At 48.0% G+C, this 22990-nt stretch overlaps 3 protein-coding genes across 7 annotated transcripts in view; 1 reads left to right on the forward strand and 2 right to left on the reverse strand.

Moving 5' to 3' along the window:
- rhobtb3 (Rho related BTB domain containing 3) overlaps nucleotides 1-14527 on the reverse strand; it is a 22984-nt gene extending 8457 nt beyond the window's left edge. Inside the window, exons 1-9 of one of the 2 annotated variants that reach the window (XM_034533889.1) lie at nucleotides 14033-14527; nucleotides 13837-13930; nucleotides 13472-13703; nucleotides 12503-12695; nucleotides 10846-11003; nucleotides 10590-10698; nucleotides 5348-5543; nucleotides 5052-5248; nucleotides 710-819 (exon numbers count right to left, since the gene is read on the reverse strand). In XM_034533889.1, the coding sequence (XP_034389780.1) occupies nucleotides 710-819; nucleotides 5052-5248; nucleotides 5348-5543; nucleotides 10590-10698; nucleotides 10846-11003; nucleotides 12503-12695; nucleotides 13472-13639 (1131 nt within the window). In that variant the 5' untranslated portion in view covers nucleotides 13640-13703; nucleotides 13837-13930; nucleotides 14033-14527. The remainder of the gene's footprint in view (nucleotides 1-709; nucleotides 820-5051; nucleotides 5249-5347; nucleotides 5544-10589; nucleotides 10699-10845; nucleotides 11004-12502; nucleotides 12696-13471; nucleotides 13704-13836; nucleotides 13931-14032) is intronic. The other variant, XM_034533890.1, reaches the window with a different exon arrangement.
- A 1975-nt stretch (nucleotides 14528-16502) lies between these two features.
- Nucleotides 16503-18647, reverse strand: rfesd (Rieske (Fe-S) domain containing). Of its 2 annotated transcripts, none has more exons than XM_034533855.1 (4): nucleotides 18532-18647; nucleotides 17594-17767; nucleotides 17329-17363; nucleotides 16503-17069 (listed from the first exon to the last, which is right to left on the reverse strand). In XM_034533855.1, exons 2-4 carry the CDS (start codon nucleotides 17748-17750, stop codon nucleotides 16785-16787), a joined length of 477 nt encoding a protein of 158 aa, XP_034389746.1. In that variant the 5' UTR covers nucleotides 17751-17767; nucleotides 18532-18647; the 3' UTR covers nucleotides 16503-16784. The 2 variants fall into 2 exon arrangements, with proteins under 2 accessions (XP_034389746.1, XP_034389745.1); XM_034533854.1 differs by having other exon boundaries at nucleotides 17594-17764; nucleotides 18532-18640.
- Nucleotides 18648-20448: 1801 nt separating this feature from the next.
- On the forward strand, nucleotides 20449-22144 carry nudt2 (nudix (nucleoside diphosphate linked moiety X)-type motif 2). Of its 3 annotated transcripts, none has more exons than XM_034532299.1 (3): nucleotides 20449-20637; nucleotides 21142-21272; nucleotides 21398-22144. In XM_034532299.1, exons 2-3 carry the CDS (start codon nucleotides 21146-21148, stop codon nucleotides 21721-21723), a joined length of 453 nt encoding a protein of 150 aa, XP_034388190.1. In that variant the 5' UTR covers nucleotides 20449-20637; nucleotides 21142-21145; the 3' UTR covers nucleotides 21724-22144. The 3 variants fall into 3 exon arrangements, with proteins under 3 accessions (XP_034388190.1, XP_034388189.1, XP_034388191.1); XM_034532298.1 differs by having other exon boundaries at nucleotides 20455-20592; XM_034532300.1 differs by having other exon boundaries at nucleotides 20637-20752.
- The last annotated feature ends 846 nt before the right edge of the window (nucleotides 22145-22990 follow it).

The raw sequence follows: 22990 nt of genomic DNA on the forward strand, positions 1-22990 counted from the left end.
AATCCAGACCCCCTTTTTGATTCTGTAAATCAATGCGGAGCTCACGGAACGCTCTTGTGGGAAACGTCTGCCGGTCCCCGGCGGACTGAGATGACCCCGAAGGCGTTTGCAGAGGACGAGATCCGATCCCGACGGGACGCCAGAGTGTCTCCTCGCGTTAAAGTGGCCCGGCCGTCTCTCCCGGTGCGTCAGCTCGCCTCGACACCGCCTCAGGTAGCAGCCCTAGCTCCATCCAGATGGGTGGGTGGCCCATGCGTGCTGGTGCCAAAGGCCTGTCAGATGCAGCCATGTCATCTCTCCTGAGCTCTCTCTAAATGTTAAAGTCTGCCGCCTATTACGCGGAGCCACCTCGCGCTGTTTCAGACGGACACGATGCATCACAGACGTGACACTGCGGTCCAATCCGAGCTGAGCGTTGGCTCCTTTAAGAGCATCTCTTGTTTGTTTTGTTCCAATTCACAAAAGTATCTGGGAGGTGATACGGCCAGCAATTATGTAAATGTGCTCATTATAGCCACATTATTACTGCTCTGTTTTTACAATGAGGTCCTGCTTATTGAGTCTGCAACTATAAAAACACGTGTTTACACCTTCAAAGAGCAGATAGGACACATTATAGCATCATAAAATATTCCAGTCTGAGACAAGATTATGTGATTTTTAGGAAGTGTGTGTGTGTAGAGGTGGTTTTAAACATTAAAGACCTCACCTTGTCTCTGCCGATGAGGGATCGTATGCGCTCCATGAGCTGAGTCACAGCCAGTGAGTTCTTCAGCTTCTCTTCCAGGGCCTCCTGGAGGTGATCCCACTCCCACGCTCCTAAAAACAAACAAACATCCACACACACACACACACACACACACACACACACACACACACACACACAGATTCTTTTGGACCCACAATAGTACAGTGTGCAGAAATACAACGGCAAACTCTTTTTAAGACGGCCCGTGTTCTGGAACACCCACATACCTGAACACTCACGGCCCGTTTGTGTCCGCTTATATAATCCACTCGCTGTCCAGATTCCATGAATGTCAGAAATAGTGACCGTAATAAATCCGTTGTGCAGGTCATAAAACAATAAGACCATTTACATGTTGTCCTGATGATGCATAATGGCAATATATAAAAAAAGAAAGGTAAGATAAATGAAGTGATTGCAATTGTTGAGACGTTGCTCATTTCCATGAAAGAAAACAAGTATGTGAACCAGAGGTAAAGTCAGGAAGTCAGAAGGATTCGTCCTCTGGGGACCGCGCATGCCGCTACAATGGCTTAAAATTGTAGATATGCATTTAGCATGTATGCACTTCCAATTATATCGCTGACCCAAATGTGCCAGTGTCATAAACTTGTGTTACACAGGTTTAGTACAGTTTCCTTCATTGTGCAAAAATCAAATGGAAAAATCTCACTGGCTACGCTCACTTCACTTCCTGGGTCAGCAAATCAAATTTAAATAAATAAACATTATCCCCGGCAGCACTTTATAGGAAGATTGACCTTTAGGCTGTGATAGACAGATAATGTGCCATAAAGAAAGGTGTGAAATCTAAATAGTCAATGAGACAAAGCTCCTCCCCCTGCACAGCTGCATGTCATTCACTGGTTCACTCGCTCAGCACGGCTGCACGGCCCTGCAGCTCCACTGGGATGGCCCGCATCGCCTCACTGGGACACAAACAGGCTGCTGAGGGGCCGAGGGAGCTGGACCGGGCATGGATTCATCTCATCATTAGTTCATAATGACGGTATTACCTCAACCCTGCAATGCACAGAGATTATCTCAGGAGCCGACCGTGACGCAGCCAGACACCAAATAACACGAGTGGGTACACCGGGAGATGCTTCCACGAGTGGGATGGAGAGCAACGGGATAACATGGAACACACGTGCAGAAAACAAACGCTGCGAATCAATTCTACATAATCTCACGAATACGTTCTGAGTGCTGGTGTCTCACCGACACACACAAACACAGGAGATACCTTTAGGAACAGGTTGTACAGATTAACACTCATTTCCTCCTCCAAAGTCACATGACATGACATACTACTAAAGCTGGGAAACTAAATTACAACGTTTCCTCGAGTCGTCCCACAAACAACTGACCTGTAGTCATCTGACCCCAAATAAGGCCAAGGGGACCACAAGCACACAGAGTGACTCATCTGTGTTGTACACAAGATACATGTGCTAAACATGCACACACACACACACACACACACACCCACTAGCAACCAAGTGACAAACTCAATAAATCTGCAGCGCATTCCACGAGGAGACAGAGTCTCGCAGTGTTAACGTCACACAAGTAGAGTCGCGGCCTCCACACACACACACACACACACGCACGCACACACACACACACACACTCAAGTGACAAAAAAACCCAAGCGTGGAACAATAACCAATGAGTGTGACGCCGTGCGATTACAGAGACGTGATATTGTTATGGTAATTAGTTCCCGGCTAAGCCAATAAAAATGAGCGACATCCGACTAATGAGTGGAATTGAATGGCGAGCAGGAAAACGCTCGTCCCCGTCTCTTGGAACGCGAAGAACGGCTCGTTGTGGATTTACTGAACATCAGGCAATCAGCAATATTCACATCTGATTAGGTGTGTGAACACAACACACCGATAGATAAACACACACACACACCGTAAGCGTGGTGCTTCAGACGTACAATCAGAGCCACTATGTGTGTGTTGAAGGTTACATGAGTCATTTATCACACCAGACTTCACATCGTCTCCCTGCAGTGCTTCATGGAAACGTGACATTCGTATTCTGCTCTGCACATGAACACATTTTCCCTCTTTCCGCTATTCTCTCCAAGCCCCACACACACACACACACACACACACGCGCGTGCACACACACATTAACTGTATGCTCTGGTGCCCATCACCCAAACACTCTCCACCAGCTCCTTTAAATGCTCCATCCCCCCCTCTCATGTCCCGCCACCTTGCTTTTGCACCCTACTCATAATTTTCCGCCCCTCCCTTTTCCCATATTTCCTCCCATCCTTTGAAAAGAAATGCACACAAGCGCTCGAAAATGTGTGTGTGAAGAAAACCGCTGCACCCTCCCTCCATCTTCCAACTGCTGCCGCTCTCATTCTTATTCATACACTCACAGAAACTCAGTCTGACCCTGTAATCTTCTTCCCTTCTCCACTCACCCTTCACCAGCACACACACACACACACACACACACTCGGCTTATGTGTGTGTGTGTGTGTGTCAGACCATCAGTGTTGCTCACATACATACATGTTAAGAGGCGGCCGTGAATCGGATGTTAGCTCCATAAGGACTCCTGCACGACATGCGATGAAGCGCAGCGCTGCAGACGGAGAAGACTTCCATCACGGCACTGAGAATAAATATCACGTGGCTGTTGAGCTCAACGATGTGCCACAGTTTGCATATGTTTTGGTTGCGTGTTTTATGGCTGCATCGTTCTGAGGTGAAGTTTATATAAGATGCCGTTAATTTGATAGGATACGAGGTCATTGTAACGGATTCTATCAACAAATCAGCCATTGAAAATGATGGAAGTTCAGTTTCTGTAAAAGATGTCGCTCCACGTTTAATAGAAGTGAGCTGGCTGGAGATACAGGAAGCCTGAGGGGCCCGGGGCCTCTAATAGAGACGGCCGTGTGAGATCACAGCATTACAAAATGAATGATCAGGCACTGGATTAAAATACTACAATTGCCTACTATGAAGCACTTTCAATTTGACTGATTTCTGCTCCTCGTCGTAATGGAACATTGGATGAGATCCAAACTGCCTCCTGCTGCCAGGGGACATTAATCATCCCATCTAAATTATTGGAAAAAGAGCAACTGCTTTTGGGGGAATGGAGTTGCCACGCTAACTCCGGTTGTAACGTGCACGGTCCGTTTAACATCGCAACAAACGGGGAGCTGCACGGCAAAAAGGTACCACCGAAGCAAGGTTACTAATGGTGAATGCAATTCAATGGCTGTGTATCACTTGGAAGCAGGAAACGCAGCAGCGTGATGAAGGTAAGCAGATCAAGAAGAGATGTCTCCGGATAAAGTGCATGTCTAGTTGGCACTTCCTGTGCAACGGGTTGCTCTCCTGTGACTAGGTGGCTGCAGCTTTTAAAAAGAATTAGGCAGAATTAACTAGAAATTTACTTCTGATTGACTCTCTACATTGTCATATTTTAGGTTTTTACTTTGCCGTGATGGATACTTGGATTTTATTTTACAAGGGTGTTCCTTTTTTAAATGGCCAGTCATATATATATACATATATATATATATATACTGTGTATATATATATATATATATATATATATATATATATATATATATATATATATATTGGCGTGATATTTGACATTGATATTAAAAAAAGAGTGTTGCAGGAATGAGTCTTTAAACCTGGAGATAAAACAATACGTCCCCTTTGCAGAACTCCTAAAGCTAAAGATATGGGGATGAATAAAGTAATATATTATCTTTATCTTATCTCATCAACTGTTGGCCTGCTTAGTGATATCTAGCTAATGTTAGCATGCTAACTCGCTAAATTAAGAGGGTAAACATTACAGCTGTTCTACATCAGTGTGTTAGCATTGTGACATTAGCATTGTTAGCATCGACTGGAAGCAAACATGAAAACAAACGGGTCGCTCCAGCTTGTTAAATATGAGAATTTGCTGGTTTCCTTTGTCATCTATAATAGCAAAAGTGTATATCTTCGGGTTCTGGACTATTGAACCGAAAAAAACAATTTCATTATGTCCTCTTGAGCTTTTGGGAAATTGTAAGTTGGGGAATTGTGTGACCAAAAAAATGAATCGATTAATCTAGAAAATAATCAGCATATTTCATGTATCTTTTGCACCAGCAGTCAGTGAAAGTGCTCCCAGCGGTGGGGTGTTGAAAAGGGTAATTGGAAATGACAGAATCTTCTGGAAAAGACACAAAACAGCAGATTCATGGTTTTCTCAGTCGTATCGGCGTGTGCTGCGTTTTAATGATGTTTTTTTTTTTTACCTCTATAAATGAACATGAGAGTTTCCCACAAGCACATGCACAGGAGGGGGTCCTTCACCACCAGCCGGGAGAGGCGTCCTGTCAGGTGCCCCTCTGTCCGCGGCATGTCGTCAATGATGCCCCCGTCCCAGGTGGAGAGCAGCGAAGGAGGGCCTCCGTCCCGCTCTCTGCAAACGCACCGCGACTGGGGACGTTCCCTGTGCGGACCAGATGGTGGAATAACACCAGATCGCAGTTAACCGGGAGGCTGCAGGCTCAGCTGGTGAAGAGCTGGTGGAGCTCCATCTCCCCCCTACCTGTTCTTGGGCCCCAGGAGCAGCTGTCTGAAGTACGGGCTGACGGCACACAGCACGGCCGCGTGCGCCCAGCCCAGCTCTTTCCCAGAGTCCCCGGCGTAGAAAGCCACGTCGGCGAACTGCACGCCGCGCTCCAACAACCACTGCAGGTCCTGGGAGAAGCTGGACTCCTCCACTCGGATGGGGGGGAGACGTGCTGACCAGAGGAAGGGAGAGGGGAAGATGGACAGGGTGAGTTCATGAACAATCAGTAATGAAATTCAGTGGGAAAATCCTCCAGATGTGTTTTGTTCAAAGCAGCTGAAACGTGTTGTAATCTACATGTTTGGTGGACTAAATCTTTCTTAATCTTCTTTGTTTACTCCTAATAGACAACTGAGTTAATGGGGTGTTTTTAGGTATGATAGTGACAGCCGTAGTGTAGTGGGAACTTCTGGTGAAGAGAGAGAGCTGAAGGAGAGACCAGTGTCATGGTGGGCCAGAGACCAGTGTCATGGTGGGTCAGAGACCAGTGTCATGGTGGGTCAGAGACCAGTGTCATGGTGGGCCAGAGAGACCAGTGTCATGGTGGGTCAGAGACCAGTGTCATGGTGGGCCAGAGAGACCAGTGTCATGGTGGGTCAGAGACCAGTGTCATGGTGGGTCAGAGACCAGTGTCATGGTGGGTCAGAGACCAGTGTCATGGTGGGTCAGAGACCAGTGTCATGGTGGGCCAGAGAGACCAGTGTCATGGTGGGTCAGAGACCAGTGTCATGGTGGGCCAGAGAGACCAGTGTCATGGTGGGTCAGAGACCAGTGTCATGGTGGGCCAGAGAGACCAGTGTCATGGTGGGTCAGAGACCAGTGTCATGGTGGGTCAGAGACCAGTGTCATGGTGGGTCAGAGAGACCAGTGTCATGGTGGGTCAGAGACCAGTGTCATGGTGGGTCAGAGAGACCAGTGTCATGGTGGGCCAGAGAGACCAGTGTCATGGTGGGTCAGAGAGACCAGTGTCATGGTGGGTCAGAGACCAGTGTCATGGTGGGTCAGAGAGACCAGTGTCATGGTGGGCCAGAGAGACCAGTGTCATGGTGGGCCAGAGAGACCAGTGTCATGGTGGGTCAGAGAGACCAGTGTCATGGTGGGTCAGAGACCAGTGTCATGGTGGGCCAGAGAGACCAGTGTCATGGTGGGTCAGAGACCAGTGTCATGGTGGGTCAGAGACCAGTGTCATGGTGGGTCAGAGACCAGTGTCATGGTGGGCCAGAGAGACCAGTGTCATGGTGGGTCAGAGACCAGTGTCATGGTGGGCCAGAGAGACCAGTGTCATGGTGGGTCAGAGACCAGTGTCATGGTGGGCCAGAGAGACCAGTGTCATGGTGGGTCAGAGACCAGTGTCATGGTGGGTCAGAGACCAGTGTCATGGTGGGTCAGAGACCAGTGTCATGGTGGGCCAGAGAGACCAGTGTCATGGTGGGTCAGAGACCAGTGTCATGGTGGGTCAGAGACCAGTGTCATGGTGGGTCAGAGACCAGTGTCATGGTGGGTCAGAGATCAGTGTCATGGTGGGCCAGAGAGACCAGTGTCATGGTGGGTCAGAGACCAGTGTCATGGTGGGCCAGAGAGACCAGTGTCATGGTGGGTCAGAGACCAGTGTCATGGTGGGCCAGAGAGACCAGTGTCATGGTGGGTCAGAGACCAGTGTCATGGTGGGCCAGAGAGACCAGTGTCATGGTGGGTCAGAGAGACCAGTGTCATGGTGGGCCAGAGACCAGTGTCATGGTGGGTCAGAGACCAGTGTCATGGTGGGCCAGAGAGACCAGTGTCATGGTGGGTCAGAGACCAGTGTCATGGTGGGCCAGAGAGACCAGTGTCATGGTGGGCCAGAGAGACCAGTGTCATGGTGGGCCAGAGAGACCAGTGTCATGGTGGGTCAGAGACCAGTGTCATGGTGGGTCAGAGAGACCAGTGTCATGGTGGGTCAGAGACCAGTGTCATGGTGGGCCAGAGAGACCAGTGTCATGGTGGGCCAGAGACCAGTGTCATGGTGGGTCAGAGAGACCAGTGTCATGGTGGGTCAGAGACCAGTGTCATGGTGGGCCAGAGAGACCAGTGTCATGGTGGGCCAGAGAGACCAGTGTCATGGTGGGTCAGAGAGACCAGTGTCGTGGTGGGTCAGAGAAACCAGTGTCATGGTGGGTCAGAGACCAGTGTCATGGTGGGTCAGAGAGACCAGTGTCATGGTGGGCCAGAGAGACCAGTGTCATGGTGGGTCAGAGACCAGTGTCATGGTGGGTCAGAGAGACCAGTGTCATGGTGGGTCAGAGACCAGTGTCATGGTGGGCCAGAGACCAGTGTCATGGTGGGTCAGAGACCAGTGTCATGGTGGGTCAGAGAGACCAGTGTCATGGTGGGCCAGAGAGACCAGTGTCATGGTGGGTCAGAGACCAGTGTCATGGTGGGTCAGAGACCAGTGTCATGGTGGGTCAGAGAGACCAGTGTCATGGTGGGTCAGAGACCAGTGTCATGGTGGGTCAGAGACCAGTGTCATGGTGGGCCAGAGAGACCAGTGTCATGGTGGGTCAGAGACCAGTGTCATGGTGGGCCAGAGACCAGTGTCATGGTGGGTCAGAGAGACCAGTGTCATGGTGGGTCAGAGACCAGTGTCATGGTGGGCCAGAGAGACCAGTGTCATGGTGGGCCAGAGAGACCAGTGTCATGGTGGGTCAGAGAGACCAGTGTCATGGTGGGTCAGAGAGACCAGTGTCATGGTGGGCCAAAGAGACCAGTGTCATGGTGGGTCAGAGAGACCAGTGTCATGGTGGGTCAGAGACCAGTGTCATGGTGGGTCAGAGAGACCAGTGTCATGGTGGGTCAGAGACCAGTGTCATGGTGGGTCAGAGACCAGTGTCATGGTGGGCCAGAGAGACCAGTGTCATGGTGGGTCAGAGACCAGTGTCATGGTGGGCCAGAGAGACCAGTGTCATGGTGGGTCAGAGACCAGTGTCCATTTATATTCCTATTCATGCTTCACACATAGCGCTTCTCTGTGGACCTCATCTCCTTTTTATGGCCGTAAAAATAATTGGTGCTGTTCTTGAATCAGTGAACGTCATATTTAATGCGAGCTTACACCACAAAGTAGAGTTAAGTAGCTTTGGACAGGCACCAATAACTCTGCCGGCTCTCGCTGCCTTTCTGGCTGGACAGATGTCAGTCGTTGCTTTGCATTTAGGAGCTAAGAGGCCGGATCAATCATTTTTGATTAAATGGAACTATTTTGTGTATAAGTAAGCATAATTTAAAAGCATAACTTAAGTACAACTTGATAGAATTAAGTAATGACATGCTAAGAATGATAAAGTCCTGTTATTTCTATTGTTTCAAATAGGGATGCTTTAAAAATAAACCTAATTTATATAGCACATGCTAAAATACAATAAAGTGCTTCACCAAATAAGTAAAATCGATCACAACAAATAAATTGCAATCATAGCTTATTAAAACAGTAACAATTTAATTGGGGCAAATGGTCTGAAATGCATTAGGCATTAGTGACATTAGAGAATTAGAGACAAAACATATTTATTTTATTCATTTTTGGTATTTTTATCAGTTTAATGTAGCCTATATATTTATTTATTTTACTCGCGTTGAGCAGCTGCAGCACTGAAATAAATGATTCAGACTTGATTTGAGGTTTTTTTACTGATTTGAATGTGTTATTGAATCCTTCTTATCTTTTATAATTAATCTTAACGCATACTTCCATGCTTTAAGAAAAGTGTCATTATGCTGCAGCAGAGATGCAACCGATCAGCTGGGTCTTTAAGTTTGATTATTGATTATCCTGTAGTGATTATCCTTTTGTGCAGTATTGATTATCCAGTAGTGATTATCCTGTTGTGCAGTATTGATTATCCTGTTGTGCAGTATTGATTATCCAGTATTGATTATCCTGTATTGATTATCCTGTTGTGCAGTATTGATTATCCTGTTGTGCAGTATTGATTATCCTGTTGTGCAGTATTGATTATCCTGTTGTGCAGTATTGATTATCCTGTATTGATTATCCTGTTGTCCAGTATTGATTATCCTGTTGTCCAGTATTGATTATCCTTTTGTGCAGTATTGATTATCCAGTAGTGATTATCCTGTTGTGCAGTATTGATTATCCTGTATTGATTATCCTGTTGTGCAGTATTGATTATCCTGTTGTGCAGTATTGATTATCCTGTATTGATTATCCTGTTGTGCAGTATTGATTATCCTGTTGTGCAGTATTGATTATCCTGTTGTCCAGTATTGATTATCCTGTTGTCCAGTATTGATTATCCTGTTGTGCAGTATTGATTATCCTGTTGTGCAGTATTGATTATCCTGTTGTGCAGTATTGATTATCCTGTTGTCCAGTATTGATTATCCTGTTGTGTCTGATTGGCTTAAAGTCAACAACAAAGCTGCTCAACTCAAATCTTTTGACAAAAGGTTCAACGCGGCTCCTTCTGAAGGTGAATCGGTGCGTCGTTTTAAATTCTGAATTCAAGCAGATTAAAAACTAAATCAAAGTTTAAACAATTAGTCGATGCTTAACTTGCAACGTGTTGACGATCAATTGACTGATGATCTATTATCTATTGTCTATCATTCTCATGATGCCAGTTTCTCAAAAGAGAAAGAATATATCAGAATGTGCCGGTTTTGTTTTACTGAATATGAATAAGTTTATGTTGATTGTGATACATTTTTTAAATGTAATCTTTCAAAGCTGAGATATAAATATTGAATTTCAGTACTATGCACACAAGTTAAAAACACATTGTTACTGGACACGAGGGTCATCATCTAAATACCTAAACGGATGAAGATCATGTGTTGAAGATCAATAAGTAATCTAAAAGCACTGCCTCAGAGCAAGGCACCACGCTGAAAAGAACTCCTTCTGACATCGATTCAGACGTCATGAAATAAAAGTCCATCTCGCTCTTGGTTCCAGTTTGGATCAGAGAATATTGATTAAATAAAAAACCCTTTGTGCTCAGCCTATTTTACGGCCATGCACGCTGTAAGAAGAAGCAATCCAGTCAGCTCAAAGAGAGCATTTCAACGATACCTAATAACGTGATGTATTACTACAAACAAAAGAATCATTTCCATTAGTTAATTTTTTTAAATAGCTTAAAATGGGGTTGACACTCACAAGACATGAATAAATGGCACCTGAAATAAAACAATACCAGTTTTGAGACAGTAATCCTCTGACCTGGTTGTTCCAAGTGAGGGGGGCGGAGATCGTTGACTTTATTTCCTCGCCTCTTCTCCGGCCTCTCTTTGGCTTTGTGTTTCAGACACTGAATCATGAAGTACTCCAGCTGAACGGCACAGAAGCGCACGCGTTAGTACGAGCTACCAAAAATAGAGATGTTGCGTCATCGATTCTTCCCGAGACGTGGCTCCCTGCCCTCGTCTCCTCTAGGTGCAGAGTTAACGAGTGGGAAGATGTTAAGGTCGTCACTTACCACGCTGCCGAAGTAGCGCCCCACGAAGACGTGGTTGAGCGAGGGCAACTCCAGGTAGGTGGCCCCCAGGTCCCGGGACAGCTGCAGACCTTCGCTGTGAGGCACGCAGCTGCTCCAGTCGGACGCGCACAGCGGGCACGTGCACGGAGGGCCTTCATCTGAACGCGGAGGAGAGTTTAGTTCCTTCAAACGGGGTAAATAACTGCATCTAATAAAATAGTTAACGAGGGTATTGGAGAACCAATAAGTCGCTGAGATTACATCACGCTAAATTCAAGCACAGCTTTTAGATGCGTGATGTTAATGCTCATTCCAAAGTGTCACATAAAACATGTGCACATGGATAGTTCTCAATGCATTGATACTGACAGAAATGCTGCAAAATGTCTAAAACACATCAAACAAGAAAATATTGAATGTAGTCAAATACAAAACACACTGTGCCATGTGTGCACGAGGACCAAACAGACAGAGGATGTGAAAAGGGATTAGGAGAAAAGGAGAAAAGAAAAGGAGTGCACAAAGGAGGAGAAAGACAGATATAAAAGGGAGAATACGGCTGAGCACTAAATGACATTGCATAAATCAGACTGCTAACAACCTACAGTCTGTGTGTGTGTGTGTGTGTGTGCGTGTGTGTGTGTGTGTGTGTGACTTGGCATATCAGTGGCGTGTTTGCGTGCGTGCCCTTGGATAAATCTGGTTTAATGGCTTTGTTAATGCACGTCGGGCGGCGCTCAGCTCGGCCCGAGGAGGTCGAGAGACGAGCAGCAGGAAGCGCTCAGAGCTCAGCCGTCACTCTGCGACCATCAGGGGATAGCATGGAAACACTCACAGCAGCCACAGACAAGTACACAAACAAAGGCTCTGGTCGACATCTCCCCTCCCTCTCCCTCTCTCCCTCTCTCTCCCTCTCCCTCTCTCCCTCTCTCTCCCTCTCTCTCTCTGGCAAAGACTTGCACTGTGATCATTGTGCAGCGGAGCTCTGACAGGATCTCAAAGTCTGTCGTGCAGACGAGCTAAAAATACAACCTGGTGCATTTGATGAGGGTCTTTACAGAATATGGTTTCAACGAGGGTCAGTGTGTGTGTGTGTGTGTGTGTGTGTGTGTGTGTGTGTGTGTGTCTGTGTGTGTTAAGCGTCCTCCAGTAAAGCTACACCCAAGTGTCTTAGTCCTACTTAAGGGACAGACTGGTGCGGTGCCCTCTTGAGTGTGATATGTATGTAAGTGCTGTGCAAGCTCTTGTCTGCTTGCAAAGCTAATAATGGCCCTTAATGTAAACTTGATGTCTTGCTTTGGTGTGTTTCCTTCAGGGAAGCATGTGAGCTGACCCCACGAAGGCAGCCGAGAGGAGATGTAATCATCCTCACTGCTAAGAGGACGCGCCAGAGGACACGAGGGAAAGTGATCTCACTGGCGAGAAGAGCGCGATAATGTCCCGCAATCAAACTCATCAACTGAGGCAGCAATCACCCCCTAACACACCAGAATATCAAGAACAAAGGCTGAGAGATGACGAGACGTGTTGTACTCTCAAACTCTATTGTCCCCGTGCAACAATGACAAACTGTTTGAGGAGCCTGCCTGCCGGTTGTCACGGCGACGGAGGCGAAACTAAACTCAGGCTGGCTCCATTCAAAAATAAGCATCCTCACCGTTCAGCCGCGCTCCGACAGCGACCAGGATGACGGGCACGCCCCAGTGCCTCAGGAGAGGGCGGAGCTTGGGGGCGTAGCCGTTCCTGACCTGCTGGAAGGCCAGCTTGTCCGTGACTGAGTATTTAATGACCAGGATGTCGGCCTGCTCGAGAACTTTCCGTACGCTCGCCCAGTCGCTGTCCAACAAGTCCTGGAAAGGCAAGAACAGCAAATTAGGAGGAGGTGAGATGATGTATATGGAAGTGTCTGAATACCCAACCTGTCACTCTCACCTTAGATGACCCTAATCCTTCCCCTCCGACTCTCCTTAGTATAAATACCTCGGTGTGGCGCTCGGGACTTTACCCCCAAGGACCCGAGTGAGGCTGCTCCCTCTAAACCAACTTGATTCAACTCATTAGGCAGGAGAAAAAAAACACCCCAGAAAACACGGACAAAGAGCCGTAGAATTAGACTGACAGACTTTGTGCGGCGCCGCCCCCGACACAGTGAGACAGCCCATAATAGGTGCACATATGCAGTGCTGCTGCAAAAGTGCTTTCATTTCATATGCACATGGCATTAAGAACAAAAGTTCTTTCATTATTCTTGTGTGTGTGTGTGTGTGTGTGTGTGTGTGTGTGTGTGTGTAATGGTAAAATAGCATAAGAGGCATTTGTATAAAGCCGGCAATCAGAGTTTAAAGGAAAGTGGCTCTGGAAATGCTGTGCTGATTGAGAAAGTAAACACAGTGTCACACGCACACACACACACACACACAGTCAAGTGACACACACACACACACACACACACACACTTTCACAATGACATTGCTCTGGCAAAATTGCACCTCGTTTTTTTGTGATGGTCTGCCCTAACCTGCCTGTGATAAGTCAGATTTATTATCAAATCTAAATCTTATTCAAAGCCCAAATCTCCTTTTTCCCTCATTCTGTTCTGCACGCAAACGCACCACCAGTCCCTTACCCAGCTGGGGCAATCCCGAACCACCACAGTCACGTCTCCGAACACACGCGAGGTGTACTCCATGAAGGCCGGGTTGTGCATGCTGCTCTCCAGGTCGCAGGGTCCCACCAGGGCTCCTTGGCCCAGGTAGCTCCACAGCAGGCCTCCCTGAAGCTGCCCCTGGCCCATGATCTCCTCCCCGGACCCGAGTCCTCCGGGGCACTCGCTGCCCAGAGCCACGATGTGGATGGACCTGTAAACCAAGACAACTCGTGTTCGGAGCGACTCGAATGGAGCACGTGAACCTCGCGAAGCAAGGCGCGCGCTGAGGGTCCTTATTATTCATGTCTATCACGGAGACAGTGCATCACCATTATGACACTCACAGAAATGACTGGGAAGCGTGCCAAGGCCCCAAGAGGCTGCACCGGAGGGGGACATACGGTCCAATACACGTTGAGACATACGGCGATGTGTTGCCTATGAAGCAATGGAGCCGACAATATGCCCCCAAAAAACATAATTAAAAAGCATGCAACCAGGAAGCCCCTCTTAATGAGTTGCAGCGCTACAGCAACTCACATGGTGGTCACCGCGGTTCGGTTCCGCTGCTCTACGCCGAGGAGCCCGCTTCCCTCCCGGTGCGCGGCCACGCCAGGCTGCTGTCGGACTCGGCTTTTTCCGCAATGAGCCGCGGCTCCGCTCCGTCGTTAATCCCTCTCATCGGTGGCTGCCCCCCCTCCCGGGAGCCCGGCTGCGGCTGCTGCTGCGGCTGGGGACCTTCTCCCCGGTCTCGTTATTCATTCATAAAAGCGGAGCCCCGGTACCGTCCCGAAACCGACCCGACCCGCAGAGGCGCACCGGACAGCCCAGCGCGCGGAGCAGCAGAGAGAGAGTGTGTGCGCGCGCGTGTGTGTGTGTGTGTGTGAGTGCGTGCGTGTGCAGCCAATGCGCTAACGGACAAACAAGTTGTCAGTCGGTAGGAAACACAATTAGCGGCGAGGAGACGGGCAGCCTCGCGCCGCGGCGGCCAGACCTCATGAATGACGTCGGCGGGTGAAACAAAGTCCCGGTGGCAGAGAACAACTGGAGAGGGGAGGGGGGGGGGAGAGGGGGGGAGAGAGAGAGGGGGGGGAGGGTGGAAGAGAGAGGAGAGAGAGAGGGGGGGAGAGGAGAGAGAGAGAGGGGGGGGGGGGGAGAGAGAGACTGGGGGGGAGAGAGGGGGGGGAGAGAGAGGGGGGGAGAGAGAGAGAGAGAGGGGGGGGGGGGAGAGAGAGACTGGGGGGGAGAGAGGGGGGGGAGAGAGAGGGGGGGAGAGAGAGAGGGGGGGGAGGGTGGAAGAGAGAGGAGAGAGAGAGGGGGGGAGAGGAGAGAGAGAGAGGGGGGGAGAGGGGGAGGGAGAGGACAGAGAGAGAGAGAGAGAGGGGGGGGAGAGAGGGAGGGAGAGGACAGAGAGAGAGAGAGAGGGGGGGGGGAGAGGGAGGGAGAGGACAGAGAGAGAGGGGGGGGAGAGAGGGAGGGAGAGGACAGAGAGAGAGAGAGAGGGGGGGGGGAGAGGGAGGGAGAGGACAGAGAGAGAGGGGGGGGGAGAGAGGGAGAGAAGGGGGGAGAGAGAGAGTATGGTCGCGCTTGACTCAGCAACACACACGCGGGCAGAGGCGAACAAGCAGCACACACCAACACACAGACAGACACGCACACACAGACAGACAGACACGCACACACATACAGACACACACGCACACACATACAGACACACACGCACACACATACAGACACACACGCACACACATACAGACACACAGACAGACACACACACACACACAGACAGACACACACACACATACAGACACACGCACACACACACACACACACACGGCCCTCCAGCAGGAGGTGACCTGTGGTCAGTCCAAACAGAGTTATTCCACCTGGTGGTCTCCTCAAAGCTGATCGGTTCCACCCGGTTCGGGTCCTCTGGTGGACGCAGTGCAGACCACGTGGCCATGAAGTCCCTTTCTCTTGTCTGTGACTCACAAAGACACGGAAGGAATGGCCAAGAGGTATGAGCACGGGCTGCGATGGTAATGACACAGTTGTAATATGAATCCCAACCATAATAAGATTATTAGCTAATGTGGCAAAACAAATCGAAGCTCTACTTTAAACTTGAGGGATGTTTTGCGGTGGTAATGAGATCTGGTCGTCCCTCTTGGACACGCAGAGGACAGAACAGAGCTTCTTTACTTTAAGGTTTCATCTGAGCCTGCTGTCATTCTTAATCACGATGCAAAATGCATAAAACCGACGAGGCCTTGGGTTGGGATGCCCTGCAACACTCTGGCTCTGCAATGAGCACTTCCCCTGACAGTCTGCTCCTCATCACAAGGAGCCCTCTACTTGACCTCCTGCACATAGCGGTATCAAGACCCTCGGTTCAACCCCCCTATTAACATTTTAATATTTCACGTGTGGTAACCTTGCAGAAGTGCCCACTGCCCTCGTTCCCTGTAACCCGGGGGTGGTGGGGGGGGGGGGGCGTGCATTCCTTCAGACCGTGCTGCGAGTTCTCCAGAGACCAGCACCCTTCATGCACAGAAGAGCATCGGACCCCAGAGCCTCCTCTCCACCCGTGGCGTTTGCAGTTCTAGGGCCGTGCCCGTCTCAATAATCTGAATGTGACAAGCTGTCTTCACTCTTTACATCATATGGGATAACGCATTAAAATTCAATTGTTGTTATCTTTCCACACGAGCCACATAAACAACCTCAATGTGTTTGCAATAAGTGTGTGACATCAGAAATCAAAGTGGATGTGTGGGGCGCTAGCAAGATGCATTGTGGGAATTGCAAGAACCAGCTGTAAGAATGAGACACCTGTCTGAAGCTGCTGTCAGTGTCAACACACCTTTCAACTGCTTCAGGGGTTGTCTTGGCTCAGCGAGGCTTTATTTATGTGTTACTTTACACACTTTAAAGGAATGTGTTGCCAATGGACCTGATGTATGTACTTTATGATGTCATCTCAAGGGAATAAACAGACGCGACAAAAAAGTGCCCAGTATTGCGGTATGATCTTTATATTTCAACAATGTTCCACTTCAATCTTATTAATTAATTCACAGTATGCATAATACATGAGGAAGATTGAAATGCAGAGGGCTACGCGGGTATGGGTCTGACTTTAGCTCCTTCGTGTCTCGACTTGAGAACAGAGAATCAGAAATAAAAACCAACCAATTAAATAAGCTCTTGTCCGTCATGCGCAGAAATAAATGACCGTAACGCATTTGAATAGCATGCAAACAACGAGCGAGCCACGAATGAAAAACAGTTCTTATTTCTTCTTCTCCGCTGCAGCGGCTTTGGCCCGTTCCACCTTGCCCTTCTCTCCCTGGTAGAAGTCGGACTCGACCCAGCACGCGTCCTCCGAGAGCTTCACGTAGACGTCCCCGTCGCTCTCCGTGACCGCGTGGGTCCGCTGCTTCACGCCTTTGGAGTACCACCTGGGCACAGGTGGCTTTTCCCTGGGGTCGCTGGCCTTGTACATGCCCTCCCCTTTGGCAAGGGAGATCTTGTATTTGTGGTTTGGACAAATTATGCACAGCTTCCCGGCAATTTCCTGCGAGTGTGTTGAAAGAAAACAGGTGAACGACCTGAAGTGGGATGAGCGTGCAGGTCATTTAAGGCCCCTTCGACATTAACATTCATTTAATGTTATACAGGCATCTTAATGACGGTGTCTCTCTGCCTCGGGGTTGCTGTGCAGATGGATTAGCCTCAGCACGAATGTGGCAACCAAACACAACAGTACGGTACTTTAAATGTACACTTTGTTTTATTTGCCAGACACAATCTCTGAAGTTAAATGCAAACCTCACCTCAATGTCTCCATTCTGCAGTTCCCCCCCAGCATCTGTGGAGAGGGCAGAGCATCAGTGGACTGCTGAATAAGCTCATAGTTTGGAGCACGCTATCCTTTTGCTGACTGGACGCACTTTAGAGGTGCTGCGTGCTAAAATGTTTTATGCATTAAAACAAAAAGTAAAGCATCTCCCATCACGGGATGTCTATCAGCGCCAGTGTGAACACATGTTGGATGACGTCTCACAGCCGGTGATACACGTTGATTTTAGCTGAACTCACGATAGCAGTAAGAGTCAATAGCATAGAAGCCGCTCTGGTGGGAGATGATCAGTACGTCCCGACCCTCCAATGTTCTGAAAGAGCGCTTCGCTTCTATCAGCTCATCCTTCTTCCCCACAAAATGAGGCGCTCCGGTTGGCTGCTGCTCCTCCCCCATGGCTCTGTGAAATGCTTCTTAGAAGGCAAATAGAAGAAGAAGAGAAAAAAACAAAGTTATTGTTCTTTGCCAAATCTCAATATTGGTGGTAACAATCCTCCAGTCAATGCCATCTGTGCAGCGCGCTAACTGTGCTGTCTTTCTGGGTCAAAACTGAAAATTAAATCTTATCTCCACATGAAAAATGTTGGCTTTTGGATTTGTCACCGGCCCATCGCAGTTGTCATCTTAAATTATGTCCACGACACCTTCTCTTGATCTGCTCCACTCCAAACATGCAGTACTGATCCCTAATATCTGTCTCATCAGCACCAGCTTCACCATCAAGTGAACATATGAATTGTAAGACACTAAGGGGAGCCTGATCCTTCAGTGTACAACAGCATTGGTCATCTGGAGCCCAGAGTCCTACACATCCATGTGTCATCTCCGTGACAGTCAGTAGACATAAAACAGAATAAATGGATGCAGGGGGAACCTGAACCCAAGTGTGAGTCCTGTATCGTGGAGTGGAATAATGAGCACTTCAGTGCAGGCTGAGTGAGCACAGTGGTCGAGGCAGCGATGTCCTGAGGCATCTGACTAAACCTCAGCTACATGGGATAAGAATGAAGAAAAACCAGGAAAACCAGACATTTCCTTTAAGCAAGCGACTACGGGATACATTACCCATCCTGTAAAGTTTCATTATGTTTATACATCCCATCTGTCTGTCTTTGCTCATATATTTATGTACATTTAAATAACAAAACACTTATTTCGGGTGAGTTTTTGCCTTTACCTCGAGACCTGCAGCAGCGTGTCCTCCGTGAAGTGGAGCTGTACTGACGACGGTTCGGCTTGTGTGGTGATGTGCAGGGCCCCTCTCCATTATCGTCTGACACAAGCTGTCTTCTCTTGGTCATATCTATACTACGTGGGTACTTTTCTTATCTGTCTCCCACAGGCACACAGCTATTATCAAAACATGGAACTCTATCACAAAGAAAAGTAAAGCCAGGGGGGATATTATTATTAATGTGTATCCGCTGCATTTATTAGCAATGCAGCTACAGTTCCTTGTTACTTTTTACCTTCAAAGTGTACAATTCATTTATTAAATAATACATAGTTATCGATACATACCCAACAGTATATTACATTACATTTCATGTCATTTAGCTGACGCTTTTATCCAAAGCGACTTACAATAAGTGCATTAAACCATGAATCCAAACTCAAAACAACAAGAATCAAGCAAGTACAATTTCTTCAATAACGTTAAACTACAAAGTGCTATCGGTAAGGGACATTTAAGTGCTACTAAAGTGCTACTACGGCGCTACCTTCCCTATTCATATAGTATAGTAAAAATATGTGTTTTTAGTTTGCGACGGAAGGTGTAGAGACTTCCTGTCCTGATGTCAATGGGGAGCTCGTTCCACCAATGAGGAGCCAGCACAGCAAACTGTCGTGACTTTGTTGAGTGTTTAGCTCGAAGTGAAGGAGCTACAAGCCGATTGGCAGAAGCCAAGCGAAGTGAACGGGCTGGGGTGTGAGGTTAGACCATGTCCTGGATGTGAGGTTAGACCATGTCCTGGGTGTGAGGTTAGACCATGTCCTGGGTGTGAGGTTAGACCATGTCCTGGGTGTGAGGTTAGACCATGTCCTGGGTGTGAGGTTAGACCATGTCCTGGGTGTGAGGTTAGACCATGTCCTGGGTGTGAGGTTAGACCATGTCCTGGGTGTGAGGTTAGACCATGTCCTGGATGTGAGGTTAGACCATGTCCTGGGTGTGAGGTTAGACCATGTCCTGGGTGTGAGGTTAGACCATGTCCTGGATGTGAGGTTAGACCATGTCCTGGGTGTGAGGTTAGACCATGTCCTGGATGTGAGGTTAGACCATGTCCTGGATGTGAGGTTAGACCATGTCCTGGGTGTGAGGTTAGACCATGTCCTGGGTGTGAGGTTAGACCATGTCCTGGGTGTGAGGTTAGACCATGTCCTGGATGTGAGGTTAGACCATGTCCTGGATGTGAGGTTAGACCATGTCCTGGATGTAGACCGGACCCGATCTGTTCGCAGCACGGACCAATGTTTTGAAGCGGATGCTGTGGCCACCGGTAACCAGTGAAGGTCAGAGGAGCGGAGGATTGTGGGTAAATTTCGGGAGGTTGAAGACCAGTCGAGCAGCTGCATTCTGGATGAGCTGTAGAGGTCGAATGGCATTAGCAGGTAGACCTGAAGGAGGGAGTTACAGTAGTCTAGCCGTGAGATGACCAGAGCCTGGACCAGGACCTGGACCAGAGCCTGGACCAGGACCTGGACCAGAACCTGTGCCGCCTTCTGAGTGAGAAGGGGTCGTATTCTCCTGATGTTGTACAGCATGTACCTACAGGAGCGTGTTGTTGCGGTGATGTTGGCAGTCAGGGAGAGTTGACTGACGGGTGTCACACCGAGGTTCATGGTGGTCGGGGGCGGGGCCAACACTGAGTTGTTGAAGTTAATAGTCAGGTCGTGGGTGGGAGAGCCTTTTCCTGGAAGGAGGATATAAGGTTTTTACAATTATAAAAATAACACTTCGCACTATTGAACAAAATGATCCCCTATAATAAATGTGTGTTTTTTAAAAATCATATAGCGTTACAATGTAATATATCTTAATAATGAGTACTTTTATTTTTTTGTAATACCTCTTTTATTACCGGTGGACGGAGTGCTGTCAAAGCAGTTCTCCCCAAGCGGAACCTTTGCGTGTACGTCATCAAAGAGGCGCCGGACACATTTCTCAGAGCACCGCAGGGATCTCAGGGCGGTGACAAGCAGGCCGCCGACAAACTGCTCACCTGTTGTAAAAAGGGACGTAAGTAACTACTCGTCCGCGGCCGTGAAAGGTAGAAGCGTTCAGGTGAGGGGGGAAGAGCACGCGGAGTAGCTCGCGCTAATGTTTGACTTCCGGTCTGCGCGTGCGGAGAAGCGAGCGAGCTAACGCGACGGGAACGCGGACAGGTTTCTTTGCACAGGTGAACAGTCCTGTGCGGTGTGCACGGGTCTAGCTAACGGCCATGCGCAGTGCTAGATGAATGATAATTAATAATAATAAGTAGTATAATGTAAATAATAGTACAGGCTCCAAAGCAACACTGCTGAACTTTGACCTTTTATTGTTTTGATCTTGTTTATGTTGTACTACGTCTCTTGTTTACCTTTTGCTCCTGTAAATCTGTAACGTTACATTTCTACGCCAAATGTATCTTAAGTCATCCTTAAATATGACCATCAGTCTGTGTGTGTTATTCGACATGCGCACAGTTACTGAATATTTGGGAAGGTGTCACGTCACCTGTGAATGTTGTTGTTTATACATTATGGTTACTGGCTAACATGTTTTTCGTGTGTATTTGTTGAACAGGGAGATGGCGCTGCGTGCTTGTGGCTTCATAGTGTTCCGTCGTCTAGCCGGTTGCACCCCTCCGCCGGACGGCATCGAGTACCTCCTCTTGCAGACCTCTTATGGGAAGCACCACTGGACCCCACCCAAAGGTGTTTACAGGTTCAGAACCCGTACACGTATCATTCATTTGATAATAAACACCAATGAGCTACATGTCACTGGTATAGCCTTAAATGTTCTTTGTGCCAGTTATGTGTAACCTGTTCCCCATCAGGTCATGTGGATCCAGATGAGGAAGACCTCACCACAGCTCTGAGAGAAACCAAGGAGGAGGCGGGGCTGGGGGCGGAGCAATTGCAGGTGATTGACGGCTTTGCGCGGGAGCTGCGCTATGAGGTGCGAGGCCGACCCAAAGAGGTGCTGTACTGGCTGGCCGAGCTGAGAGACCCGGGAACGGCGGTGACTCTGTCTGACGAGCACCAGGACTACCGCTGGGCCCGTCTGGAGGAAGCGTGCACTTTGGCTGAGTACAAAGACCTGCAGGACACACTGAGAGCTGCACACACACACCTGGAGGTCCAGCAGGACGCGGGCCGATGAACCAGGACACATGCGGTGCAGAAGGGATGAGTAAAGAAGGGAAAGCCGGCATGTTGGTAGAGCACCCAATGTGTCAATTTATGTGATTGATGATTATGTCTTTGTCAGGTTCAAATACCGGTGAGCTAAACGCTGTCTGTATGGTTCTGTGTAATTTAAGGCTGCATAGAGAGAACAGGTGTGGAGGGAGGACAAAGAAGACCGCTCTCTTTGGAAGTCATATGTTATAAGGTTAGATATATAAATATCTTAAATGCAAATGAACTCAAACACAATAAGTCAGCGAAGCAGAACATCAAGGAGAGTGACACTCACTCAGTGGAGCGCCGTAAACCTGAAGAGAATTCTTCCCTACAGTTTTCAATCCATCTGCAGTAGAATTAAGTGTTGAAAATAAATGTCACTTTTATTTTTTTGTGAACTTGGATATTTCTTAAACTTGATTTTCATAATGTGAAAACTACATACAAGGTGAACTCCATAACTCAAAACAACATAAAAGACCAAAAGAAATTCGAGCAAAAATGATGAACTGGATAAAGTTGAACTGCAAGCAGGCGATGCTGCCACCAGGGGGCGACAGAACCAAGGAACCTCATGGTGATCATTTGGGCTGTGGAAATACAATGAGCTCAGTAAAAGACTTCCTTCTTTTCACTGTTCTCAGCATCCATCCCAGAAGCATGAGATGCACGTATCACCAGTGATGCGGATCATTGTTATTATGTTATAAACGATGGTCATGCTATTTAAGAGAGTCTATTATTATGCAATGATCCTGGGTGAATCTACACATTATCATGACTCAAACAATGAACATCATGTAAATTGTTTGCAGGGATGATATATTAACCTATATATTATATAGCATTAGTATACTAATGAAACCGAACAGGCAGAATTACCGCGTCATGAACTAGGTTTATTTTATTTGTATACACGGGTTGTGGCCACTTGAGACACAACGAGGTCTTGTTTACTCTTTGTGGCTTCAAGGAATAGTCAAATTAAAAAAGGATTAAAGACAAACAATGTCATTGAAACAAGTCTCCATTGGCACCCAGTCGAGATGATTAAGCACTGTTTGATGTGCTGTCAGCCTGGACATGTTAACTTGGGCAAAATCCTAATTATCAATGTGTTTTTTTTTTTATTAAATCAGCTACTCATCATATAATTTAACAGTCGAAGTGTTGTAAAATCGTATTGTACTCAATCGATGTCGTATGAACCCGAAAAGCAGTAACCAGCACACGCATTTTATCCC

This window comes from Cyclopterus lumpus, chromosome 5 (assembly GCF_009769545.1).
Source record: "Cyclopterus lumpus isolate fCycLum1 chromosome 5, fCycLum1.pri, whole genome shotgun sequence".
In the NCBI taxonomy this organism is placed as follows: Eukaryota; Metazoa; Chordata; class Actinopteri; order Perciformes; family Cyclopteridae; genus Cyclopterus; species Cyclopterus lumpus.